Raw genomic sequence first — 12,639 nt, 5'->3', positions numbered from 1 at the left:
AGCAGCCAACCACCAAGAGGGAAGTCAAGCAACACTGCCTGAGGCCGGCTCTTCCCACCCACCCCATGGGGGTACCTGATCATCCGACACTTCCACACAGCGGATGGAGAAGGGAGGCTTGAGGTAGGCGAATCCCAGGAGCGGTGGCCTGGAGCAGCTGGTCACGAACTGCAACACGAGGCAGGGTCAGTGGGGACGAAGCAGGCTCCCGCTCTTTCAGGACGGGTCCTTGCAGCTGTGCGGTGCACATTTGCTCTGTCTGTCACTGTGTTGTAACTGCTATCCAGCCAGCCATATGAGGTGGCAGGGTGGATCTGGCCTGAAAACTGGCCCACTCGGGGACTAAGACACATGAAACCCATACCCAGCAGATGCAACTGGCCACTTGTGAGAACACGTGTGACTGCAGAGTAGGAACAGCACAAACGCCTAGCCAGGGCACTGGTGAGGCATCCCCAGGAGGAGGTCTCCCATGAGATTGTCAGGGGAACAGGGCAGTGGCTGATACCCTCCCTTGGAGAGATCATGTGACAAGAGCACGGGAGATGGTGAGGGCGAGGTGGAGGCTGCTGGCATCCACTGTACGTGGTATGAAAAGAGGGAGCCAGGGAGGCCCGCACTGGCCTTGCACTTGGCGTCCTGCCAGCCACTCAGTCACGCAGAGGGGATTGCGTAGGTGCAGTCACCTGAGCCCTGGGCCTGCTGATTTAGAATGGTCTATGTGCTGGGGCCCAGGGGGCCCTTCTGCAAGAGATGAATAACCTATCAGCATAATGACAATAATCAGGCCCCAGAGCCAGCGAGGCTGCAGAGTAGACCGAGGAGCTGGCAGCCCAAGTGGGGCCTGTGGGCAGGCAGCCACACTTCCCTGCTATCCTGGGGAACTCCTGGTGTTCTGCAAATGGCAGCCCCTGTTATTCCCCTAAATGTGCGAGCTCGTGCCTGGACAGAGACATCCGACCAGCCAGGAAATCCAAGTGATAAAGAAACACAGGAGTGTCCTAAGAAACCATTCACTTTAACTCAACAGTAGTCAGGAATGTTCTCGCTTCTCTAGGGGATACAGGGAGTTGTCACTTACACCATCAAGCCGCACTCTAAAATTCAGGGGCAAGCTGAGAGTTTGGGTCTTGTCATAAATAGTTATGAGATTCCAGAGACCATCCAAAGACAGTTTATGTGTGTCAGGTATCAAAAAACAGTTTGAAAAAGAGTATTAACAGGATCTATCCCTATTCAGTTTTAATTATAAAAACCATAGCAGCAGCAATGCAGGAAGCATTCTTGTATTTCCACACTGTGCTGGGCATTCCCTGAAGCAACCTTATGCAATCACTCTACAGATGCTGTGTGTTGGGACTGTGGTTAGTCCTGTTTTAAGGATGAAGAGACAGACACAGTAGTATCTGCACATCCCAATTTAGGCCGGCTCAGGTCTGCCCGCTGCAAATGCAGGTGGCTCACAGGAGGGAGGGGAGCTTTCCTGCTCCTGGGAAGGGAGGAGAACAGAGGACACGGGAAGCCCCCGGATGCTCTGCTCACTTTACATTTAAGAGAAGCATGGTCATGTCGACTCCTGGGCAAGGGCTACATTTTTCCTGTTTGGCTCTGAAGCCTGTCTGCAGCTGCACAGAAGGGCAGGGACATGGTAAGCAACTATAGGTTTGGTGACAGACACAAACACACCTGTTTTGTGGGGTGGCACCTGCACAATGATGAGACACTGGCTCCTCTCTGTAAGAGGGGCCAGGGTGAGCAGTTTCTGCTTTGCCCATGAGGCACTTCTGGGAAACTTCAATGAAATCTCCCAGAATCAGCTTCTGGAATTCTGTCTGCCTCCCCACCCTGAATCCCTGGAGACCTGTGGGGCATTCATATATCTGCTGGACTGAGTAAGGGCCTCTTCAAGAGGAATAAACTCTCCTCAGAATGACCACCCAGGAGAGAGAAAACCAGCTGTCATTTTAATTGCTGGTGACACTCTCCAGGTTGCTTCAACAGAGGAGGCCACATGAGATGGTTCAAGCCCAAACCTCCAAAAGAAAATATCACAAGGCACTAAATTTACCCCCAGAACATGGCAAGATGTTCACAATATTCTGTAAAGTAGGAAGGCTGGTGGGGAAATGACAGGATTCCATTTTTAGAGAAATATGTACACATATATAACACATACACAGAGAAGTGTGTGTGCCATCCAGTGTCCGAGAAAACACTTACATGCTGCTCATGTCAGTAACAAAAAACACTGCAGTGGCATTAGGGGATTATTTTGACCATTTATAACTTTAGACACCATAACAGGGGAACCACTTAATGTCAGCCACTCTATTTGCAAAAATACACCTTGATATCAGCCCAAGCAATTGTGTGTGTTTTACTGGGACAATGTGGGTATACATGTGTGTCTTATACTATGGAGAAAATGGGTATACAGAGGTAGTCCCTGGTGAGTAGGAGTGTAGAGAGGTGACAATTCTATACTGGAGGAACAACAATTGTTTAAAATTTTGCTTATCTCTATTTTCCTAAGATAAGGTAAGGTTCTAAGCAGAGTCATTTACTTCTATAATGAAAGGAAATAAAGAAAAAAGCGGTTGGAAAGGCCAGCATGGGCGAAGGGGAGGACGGGGTGCCGAGCACAATGGGTATGTGCACTGTGCAGGGGCCCTGTCCCTGCAGCCAGGGACACACAGCGGGCTCAGCCGTGCCCCTTGAGCCCCTCTCTGGTTACTGCTTGGCCACCGGGAGGCTGCCTGTGGGAGAGGATGTGCTGACCATCTGAGGTCCTCCTTTCATTTTCTCCAGTGTAAATTATTACATCAACTGGCCTTCCAGGTTTATGAGAATACATGCACGCATGCAGAGGTAATAAATAAAATACCTTCAGAAACATAGCTCTCTCATCTGGTGTGAAGTCGGAGGCCAGTATATCCCAGAGCCAGATGATGACTCTGTGACTTCCGTGGAAACCACCATAGTACACTGTGTGCTTCCTGAAAGCAATACAGATCTGGGCTTAGCGACGTGCTCAGGGGGGCACTATGGACAGGCAGGCAGGTCATGTACACAGGTGGCACGGTCTACTCTGGCAGGCCCAGAGAACACTACTAACTTTTCTTAAAGCCGGAAGTCCATGCCTCAATAACCCCATCTCCCTGGGAAGCTAAAAGGGTGGGAAATTGACAGCTGGCCATGCTGTTCCCAAGCAGAAGCCAACCCCAGATCCTCTGACCCCATCTCCTAGAGCTTCAGAGAACCCCCAGACCTAGGCCTGCTTCCACTTCTCAATCTCTAGGCAGACAAGTGGTCTAGCTTTTAGTCCAAAGCAGCCAGTGACCAGGGAGGAGAAGGAGATCTGGAGACAGGCTCCTGAAGTAACTATCTAAAAGGAACCCAGGGAGGGAGCAGCTGCTTTCTAGGAAGCCTAGGAATTTCATTCTTCCCCCCACCCGCCTCTTACTTTAAATCTTCCAGATCAATCTCAGCATTGTCGCCCGAGATGAGACGCTGCAGTTCAGGAGTTGAGAACATTCGGATCCACTCGGGTTTGATAATGGAACGGAATCCACTAATGAGGGCAGCTGTCTGGTTTTTTATTTGAGTGTGCATTCGAAAATGCGCCATCAGATGGATGTAGCTAATTCTGTTGCCAACAAGGAAGAGAAAACTGACAATTAACAGGACGGGGCAGGCTGTCAGCAATGGGCGGAAAGACAAGTCTAGTCATTTCTGAACCATTTAACAAAAAACACAAACAGGACCAGAACGTTTCACCAGAACAATGACAGTGGGACAATGATGACAACACTCAAACTGTGAATGCATCAAGCCTTCAAGGGCACTGCCTCATTCACTCCTCCCCAAAAGCTACAGGTCACACCTCAAGGTAAGCCTCCACTGTGTTGGAAATCACATCACAAAGAGGCATTACCCAGGTAAGGAGAAGACCCTTCTTAGTACAATGGGTGCTTTTTAGGCTTCCATTTCATCTCATTCTTCTGGATATAAGTCAATTAAGATATCATTCAGTCCTCTAATAAGTTTTAAAGTAGAAAAAAATTGTTCCATGTCAAAACTTTAATCAAAATCTTGCTAATCTGGACCAACAGTCTAAAGCTATGGCAAGGCTGACCTGCAGATGCTTTCAACATGCAGCTGGGATAGGAGTGGACTCAACTGGAAGTCAGAGAGACACAATGGTTCCAAGGAAAAGGTCTTCTGGGTCTGCTTTTAAGAACACAGTGCCCTCAGCTACAACCGCGTATATATAGCATATAATCCTTCTCAACAGGTTAAATACACTTCAACAGGCTTACTAGCATCACTGATTTCTCTCTTTCTCTCTCTCTCTGAGACACAGTCTCACTCTGTTGCCCAGGATGAAGTGCAGTGGCACAATCTCAGCTCACTGCAACCTCTGCCTCTCGAGTTCAAGCAATTCTCCTGCCACAGCCTCCCAAGTAGCTGGGACTACAGGCATGTGCCACCACACATGGCTAATTTTTTTGTATTTTTAGTAGAGACGGGGTTTCACCATGTTGGCCAGGCTGGTCTGAAATTCCTGACCTCAGGTGATCCGCCTGCCTCGGCCTCCCAGAGTGCTGGAATTACAGGTGTGAGCCGCTGTACCTGGCCCTTTTTTTTTTTTTTTTTTGAGATGAAGTTTTGTTCTTGCTGCCCAGGCTGGAGTACAATGGTGCAATCTCGGCTCACTGCAACCTCCACCTCCCGGGTTCAAGTGATTCTCCTGCCTCAGTCTGCTCAGTAGCTGGGATTATAGCACCTACCACCACACCCAGCTAATTTTTGTATTTTTAGTGGAGACGGTGTTTCACCATGTTGGCCAGGCTGGTCTCGAACTCCTGATCTCAGGTGATTCACCTGCTTTGGCCTCCCAAAGTGCTGGGATTACAGGTGTGAGCCACTGCGCCCAACGTTGCATCACTGATTTCTTATCAAAGAACTTGAGCCCAGCCCAGGTACAACTCCCATCAATTCCAAATTCATACAAATGAATGTTTTATCTGACAATGCTCGAGTTTTAGTGACCTTGAAAATATCCCTATTTAAAAAAAATTTCCAGCCGCAAACCTATACATTAATACATTCAAATATGATTTTTTAATCATTGCTCCTTCCAGGTACTTTTTGAAGCAGGTTACGAATACTGCTCCACTTTACTGAGAAAGAGGGAGGTAGGAGAGAAGAGGATAGGAGACATTCGACACTTATAAAGTGCAAGATCAAGTATCACCCCTAAAGAAGGAAAAACTGGCGCTGCCAGGCCTTTTGAGTTAGTATATAGAAGTGAGGGTCCTTGCCCTGCCCTGAGGTTTTATGCTATAAATGCTAAGAACCTGTGAAATAAGTTTCCTGGCAGGACAGGACTCTCCCTCCGGCACAGCCTGCCCCCACCTACCTCCCCTGGGTGCTCTACCTAGCAGCCAGTGTCTATGTGGGAAGAGTGAGTGACTGCCTACTGTCACCCCCAAGCTGCAACACCTGGCAACGCACGGCATCTCGGAGGGTGGCAGGACCCGTGTGACACGTCACCCATCTGAGATGGTAACCATCACGGTTGTCATTTATTAAGCCCCTCCTGAGCCTGACACCCGGGAAGGTATTTTATATACATTACCCTATGAGCAGCCCTCTGAAGGAATGGCTGCAGGTTACATGCAGGCAGGGCAGGACTTACCCCTGCTCTCTCTGGCCATACGTAGCCGGGCCCTCTCTACACTCCCAAGCAGGCCCTCCCAACCTGTACTTTGTTCCTCTGAGTTTTCAAACTAATGCCCTGTGGCCAAGGAGCAAGGCCAGTGTATTTCAATCATTATGAAAACAGGGTCTGTTCTCCTGATGCTTCTGACAGTCTAAATAAAAAACTCCCCATGCATGCAGAGTGACCGAACTACCTGATCCGAGAGGAACATGATGCTTGGGAACACTGGACTGTGACATGCATCTGATTCAAATGACTCACCAGGTGAGACTGGGCCCTCACTTGTCACTAAAGAGACTGATGCTCCAATTAACAGCTCAAAGGCTCAACTGAGCCTGGCGGCGAAGACTGATAGACTGACAAAGGGGCCAATGTCTCCTTCTCATACCAGGCTCCACTGTTTTAATTAGGTGACGAATAGGGCCAGTGGAGACCGTGCACTGAGAGGTTTTGTTTCTAGGGACCAAAAAGGATGACATTTATGATAGATTCTGCAGAGCCTGTTATCTGTGATGATAGTTGCAGGGCCTCAGAATCTCTCCAATTCCCATGTCTAAGGACCTCTCTCTGCAGCATTTAACTTCACAACTGTGTCTTCTCGAGAACACTGTTTTATACAGCTGCCTCGTGCTATTATCCAAAATGATCTGCCCCTCCCCTCCAAGGTGTCTTTCTGCCTCTGTGCCCTCTGGGTTCAGGACAGTGTGCCGAATCAATCCATCTGTCTGCATCTAGGGCCATCATTAAACTCCTAAGAACACCGTGGCCTGGGTGCCTCTGACCTTAGAAGTGCTACTGCAAAAAATAAATGGCAAATTCTTACTCTGCAAATAGATTTTTTTTTTTTGAGACAGAGTCTCGCTCTGTCACATAGGCTATAGTGCAATGACATGATCTCAGCTAACTGCAACTTCTGCCTCCCGGGTTCAAGCAATTCTCCTGCCTCAGTAGCCTGAGTATCTGGGATTACAGGCATGGGCCACCATGCCTGGCTCATTTTTGTATTTTTAGTAGAGACAGGGTTTCACCATGTTGGTTAGGCTGGTCTCAAACTCCTGACCTTGTGATCTGCCCACCTTGGCCTCCCAAAGTGTTAGGATTACAGGCGTGAGCCACCATGCCTGGCCACAAATCGACTTTAATACAATTCTGGCCTATGAACTATAACTGGTAAATTCCATTATGATAGTTATGGCCCCTTTCTACTTTCAATCTATCTTAATGAATTCTAAACATAAGCCCAGAGAGCCAGAATGAAGTCTTTTCAAGTGGTGACCTTAAAAATCTAATTGCTATACTCACTTATTTTCATTTGTAACAGGAATGGTCTTCCCTCCAGGAATCAGTTCATGGCAAACAAGCTGGGGGAGAAGATGGGGAGTAATTACTGGGGAGGACTCTAATGGGGAAATAAAGCTTCCTGGAGATGAAAGGGCCAGCGCAAACATCCATGATAATAATGGAATTAAGATGGCACATGCTTGGGAACCATCCTTTTTCATAAAAAGTCAAGGCTGAAATATCAACCAGCAGATCCTGCATGATTGATAAAGGTTTTCTCTCACCCAATCCTTGTTCAAACATTTGTATTAAGACTTCAAGATGTCATGAAGGGGAATGTGTTGGCATTTCAGAGCGAGCACGACAGTTAAATAAACACTGGTACCTCCATCCCCTGGAATACTGTGTAGGTATGAAACAGTATGATGAAAATGTGCATTTACTGAAAAGGTGAAAAAAGGCCAATAACATAGCAACAATGCACGGAACGGTATCATTTCTAGAGGGGAAGACTCTGGAAAGAGTCTCAGAGGATGCAAGCAGCACACTAGGAGGGGCACCCTGCGGGCGCTGGCACTCCAGGCAGCTGGCGTTTTCATCTTTTGCTCATATTAGATCTATGCTTTTTGTTAGAAGTTTCATTATCTATATAGGCGGAGGGAAAAGTGTATTAGGAGGAAGACTCAACATCTGACGATTTTAAACTCTGTAAAATCAACTGCTTCTTTTGACTTCAAGAACACTTCTGTGGGTCACCTCATTTGAAGCTAATTTTAACAGAAATTCTGTGAAGATCCTATAACCCTATGGATATAGAAGAAAAAGTGGCGATCCCAGCCCCACTGCTGTCAGCATCTGGGTGGCACCAGTGGGTTTTAAAGCCAAAAAAACCTTTAGGAATCGGCCAGCCTGAGGATTCTCAGGATTCCAGGGAACATCCTGCCCATGAGCTATTCTTCAGAGAACCCTTGTGCAAGACAGCATTCTTTGCTTCCTTTGAGAAGAGTTCTGTGTCGGAGGAGCTAGGGAAGCTTGAGGTTAACTCAATTCCACTTTGCTTTCCTCCCCACAGGCTGCTCAGAGCCCTCACATGCCAGCCTGCCCAGATAATGAAGCTTCTAACAAAAAGCATAGATCTAATATGATCTAATATGAGCAAAAGATGAAAACGCCAGCCGCCTGGAGTGCCAGCGGCTCTTGCAGGACAGGCCATGCAGGGCTCCCAGCGGCGGTTACAGACTGGGCCCCGTCCAGGACTCGCAGCTGGCAAATGTATTTGCAAACTGTGGCTCAGGGAGACTGAAAAGTTCTCTCTGAGGTGCCTAAGCCCAAGTCTAAGGCGTTGGCTCTGCATTAAGAAGCTCACAATGCAGTTTCTCCCAAGCGGCCCTTGGACATGCACTCCCAGAGATTCACCAGGACACAATCGGAGCAGGCAGAGGCCGCTACAGAGAAAAGCCGAAAGGAACTGTGGGAGGAGACGTGCTGTGGCCCTGACTCCAGGGTCTCTGTTCCCTGCTCTACTCTGCACGCTGAGCATGAACAAGTCCAGGCGTCTGCTCCAGGCACTTCTCGGGTGGCATCTTCCCCTCTCTAAGTCATAATCCTCCATCTGTAACAGCTAATCCTCACCATGGTAATGAAAAGCCATGTTACCAATGCGGAATTACCCTAAAATGCGATATAAGAAAGCAGGGTCTCTGCAGGGAGCTTCAAAGGCCAGGTCAATAGGGAAGGAAAGGAGGGTGCCCTCCCTCCAGGCAAGATGGGAGGAGGATGGGTGAGAAGGGAGGGAGGACGAGGGACCAGACAGAGCCTCAGCTTGGGGCTCTTTATCAGGAAAACACTAAGAACATGGCAGGTCTCAGGAACCCATTGGGGGCATGCAAAGGGAGCTCAGCCAGAGGGTGGACCTACCTGACCCATGACGTCCTCATCATAAGACAGCGTCAGGCCCAGGTCAGCGATGTCTCCATCATAGCGCTAATGTAAGAGAGAAGGGGAAAGTGCTGGGGCCAAGGAGTGCTCCATGCTTACAGGTATAACCCTCCCTGGAGGCGCTACTTTGGTTGGTGCTGTGAACACCCACGGCTGCTGAGCAGCTGGAAGCCAAGGTCATTTGTAACTTTGAGAAGGGAGGCTGTGAGGATCAGCCCTGAGGGTGAGTGCCCACAGGAGGATGTGGGGCCCGCAGCAGCTACTGCGACAGCAAAAAGGGAGGACAGGTCATCTCCTTCTGGGACTTCACAAAGCTGTGAGTTCACACCAGTGTTCGGCTTAGCTCACCCACCATTCCACACTCACCTTGATGGAGGTGAGGTTTTTATAGAACTCGGAGTCCAGAGAAGGCAGTTCATCCACCGAACTATAGAAGACACTGTGGTGGTGCCCGAGCAGCTGGCTCAGGAAGAAGGATGCAAACGGCACGTCCACCACAATTCCCTGGGAGAGCAGAGAAGCAGAGCTGTCGATTGTCCAGGATTCTGACTTGGTGTTTGGATGCGGTGGCTCAGGGTGCAGTCATGGCCCAAGGGTGCCACAGGCATTTCCAGGCCCCTCGTAAGTTTCCAATCTGGAGAGTGGTGTCTCCCCATCCTCTACTAAATGCAACTGAGTGCCCCCTGGGACATTATAGTGTGGTGGTCAGGACACAGGCTTTGGAGCTAGTGCTCAGGGATTAAATTACAACTGGACTGCTGCCAGGCCAGGGCCCTCAGCTGTCTCACCTGTCAATGGAGAGCAGCAGCAGCCTCTCAGTTAAGAGGACAGAATGGGCACAGTACCAACCCCCCCTCAAGCTCTCAGGGCAGCCATGGCATGGGCAGGGGCTGGAAGAACACAGAGGACAGGCTCTCCTCCAGAGGCAGGGTGGGGAGTTCCCAGGAGGAAAAGCCAGCTAAGCGAGGCCTAAAGGAGCCAGCCAGGCACTGGTACAAGGCCCCAGGCATGCTCCAGGGATGGAGGGCAGGGAAGCCATGAGGCCAGGGAGGACGCAGGGCCAGGTTAGGGAGGGCCTGTAAGCCTTGCTGCAGGCTGGATTCTGTCCAGAGGGCTCTGAGCAGGGAAGGGACAGAGCTGCACTTTATGCGGGGAATGGGCTGGCGAGAGGAAGACAGGAGGCAGGGACACAGCCAGACAGCTGTGGCATAATGCCAGGGGCAACGCTGACAGACTGTACCAGGGCAGCGGCAGGAGGATGGAGAGAGAGAGACATGTGGACTGGAGAGACTGATATGGGACAGTCACTCAGACTCGACAACACCTGTCAGAGGACCGTGAGGGGTAAATGAGTTAATCCACGCCACTCCTCACGCCGGGCCTAGCAGGTCCCATCTTCTCTCGTCAGCGCAATTACTGTCGAAGGTGAGGGAGGGAAAGAACATAGAGGCAAGGCCTGGGAAACAGGACAACATTCAGAAAAGCCAGGAGGCCACGCTTTCCAGGTGGCCCAGGCTCTTCTGGGTGTCATCACAGCAATGCGTTTAAAGGAAAAAAAAAACATGCCATGTGCTCAGGTGGGTCCGAATGGGATTGTTAATTTTTTCAATGGCAATCAACTGAGAAATGGTCTCCACTATGCAGATGAGGAAACAGAGGCACACAGAGTGAGCCCAGGACCCAAACCACTAGAGGGTACAAGGAAGACTGGATGGTGTCTGGGCAGGGGCTCAGATGGGCCACCTGACTCCCCCACGGCCAGAGACTGAGGACCGCACAGACAGGCCGCTTCCAGAGAGACAAAGAACAATGGATTACTCGAGAGTGCAAAGAGTTTGGCCCTGAGACCTCCCTCTCAGCTTGCCCCAGCTGCTGGCTCTTTCTGTTCGGAAAGCATCTGGCTTCTCCAGGTTCCTGGGGTATTCGAGGAGTGCTGCCCAGGTGGCTCGCTTCCTCTGTGTGTGGGCCAGGAGCTCAGTAGAGCCTGGGCACCGGGGAAGGTCCCTGCAGCTCTGGAGCCCACTACAAAGGCCATACAGCTTGGATGGGCTCGTGCTGCCACTTTCCTTTCTCCAGAGGAAGCAGAACTCTCCCCAGGAAGAGGTGGTGACTTTCCCCTCAAGGTGGTCCTGTCTCCGCTTTCAATGGACAGGGAGCAGGAGTTGTGTGGGCCTCCATGTTGGCCTGACCCCATGAGGCCAGAGTGGAAACCCAGACTCACTTCCTCTTAGTAAGGTGAGGATGACTGCCCCGATCCACCTGGGGTGAGCAGCTGCTGGGCCCCGTAGGAGGCCCTCCTCACTTACCATCAACGGCAACCCAGGAACCTGGTTTTTCTTATCTCCACTTTGCTATGAGAGAAACTGGCTTAAAAACTAAAGGAACTTGAAGGCACAGGGTCACACAGCTGACTAGAAACAGCTGGTCTTGACGGGTTGCCATGGCTGGGAAGCACTCAATCAAACAGCAGAAGATTTTAACACTATCACACTCCACAAAATGCTGCCCTCCTATAGTGGGGCCCCAGCCTCCGTGTGGCCATCTGGCTCTGCACACCACTCCTTGTGCTTCAGGAGACAGGGCTAGCTTAGGACTCAGGCCAGCACAGGCTCAAAGTCTGCCTCCACCACTTAATTAGCAACAAGACTCTGGACAGGTGACTCCTCAAAGTCTCAGGTCTCCCATCCTTAAATAGCCAGGACAGCAGAAGCTCCATCACAGGACTGGATGGATGAGATGAGATGCCATGGGCAAAGTATCTAGCACTGGTGTACAATAAACCGTGGCTCCTATCTCTGTCCTCACTTGCATCCTAGTGACCGTTTACATGGGCAAGCCTGATCACATACATGTACATGAAAAAGCCCAAAGTACCGCTAACATTTTATTTTACATGTCTCTGGTTCTTCACATGCCTACCTCATACACAGCCTTCCCCAGCATCTTCCCCACAAACTCAAAGAGCTGCAGGTAATTCTCGTGGATGTAGGACGTGGGTGAGGGGTACAGCCTCTCATCCCCACTGGTTGTCTGCAAGCAAAAAGACAGGGAGAGGCAGAGGTCAAGTACCTTTCAAGGAGCAAGCCAAACTCTTCACTTCTCAAATCTGGCTGCTGTCAACCCACTGTCCCTCCCCTTAAAATACCTTGAACAGATTGAGTGCGGGGTCAAACACTCTCTTGATGATCTCTTCCAAGAACTCCTTGAAAACGCCATCTTGATCAATCCCTGCTTCGTCCACCCCGAGGTCATTGACAAACTTCACCCGGATGACCCCCTTCATTGCATGCTGGGAGAGCTGCCGAAGCTGCTCGTAGCCATCCTGCCAAGAGCAGAATGACAGCCCATTTGGAGCCCAGAGTCTTCTGCACAATTTGGGGCTCTCTCTCCTCTGTGGGAAGCTCTTCTACCATCATTACCAAAAGTGCAAATCATGACACATGGGTGCATGACAGGAGCCGTTCTCACCTATTTTTGAATGAGTGCTGATGAAAAGATTCATTTGGGGATGTGGCAGTATCACTCCTTGGCAAAGGGAGAGACTGACCTCAAGGGGAGAGAGCAGTGAGATGGGGAAATCAGAGTCATGACAAGCTCTTGGCCATCAGACAAAAGATGAAAGAAACTGGGACAAGACACATTTCTCTCTCTCTCTCTCTCTCGCTCTCTCTCTCTCTCTCCATGCTAAGATTATC

General features: G+C 50.0%; 1 protein-coding gene across 33 annotated transcripts in view; it reads right to left on the bottom strand.

Annotated features, from left to right (window-relative positions):
- UBE3B (ubiquitin protein ligase E3B) overlaps positions 1 to 12,639 on the bottom strand; it is a 65,491-nt gene that overhangs the window by 10,762 nt on the left and 42,090 nt on the right. For 21 of the 33 annotated variants that reach the window (XM_017976363.4, XM_078337227.1, XM_078337226.1 and 18 more), the window contains 8 exons: positions 12,090 to 12,266; positions 11,864 to 11,974; positions 9,311 to 9,448; positions 8,924 to 8,989; positions 7,028 to 7,086; positions 3,464 to 3,646; positions 2,885 to 2,996; positions 76 to 168 (listed from right to left, as the gene is read on the bottom strand). In XM_017976363.4, the coding sequence (XP_017831852.1) occupies positions 76 to 168; positions 2,885 to 2,996; positions 3,464 to 3,646; positions 7,028 to 7,086; positions 8,924 to 8,989; positions 9,311 to 9,448; positions 11,864 to 11,974; positions 12,090 to 12,266 (939 nt within the window). Of the gene's footprint in view, positions 1 to 75; positions 236 to 2,884; positions 2,997 to 3,463; positions 3,647 to 7,027; positions 7,087 to 8,923; positions 8,990 to 9,310; positions 10,361 to 11,863; positions 11,975 to 12,089; positions 12,267 to 12,639 lie in introns of those variants that run through there. The other 12 variants (XM_078337222.1, XM_035257524.3, XM_078337229.1 and 9 more) reach the window with 3 other exon arrangements.

This window comes from Callithrix jacchus, chromosome 9 (genome assembly GCF_049354715.1).
Source record: "Callithrix jacchus isolate 240 chromosome 9, calJac240_pri, whole genome shotgun sequence".
Classification (NCBI taxonomy): domain Eukaryota; kingdom Metazoa; phylum Chordata; class Mammalia; order Primates; family Cebidae; genus Callithrix; species Callithrix jacchus.
This window is presented reverse-complemented; position numbering and strand designations above follow the sequence as displayed.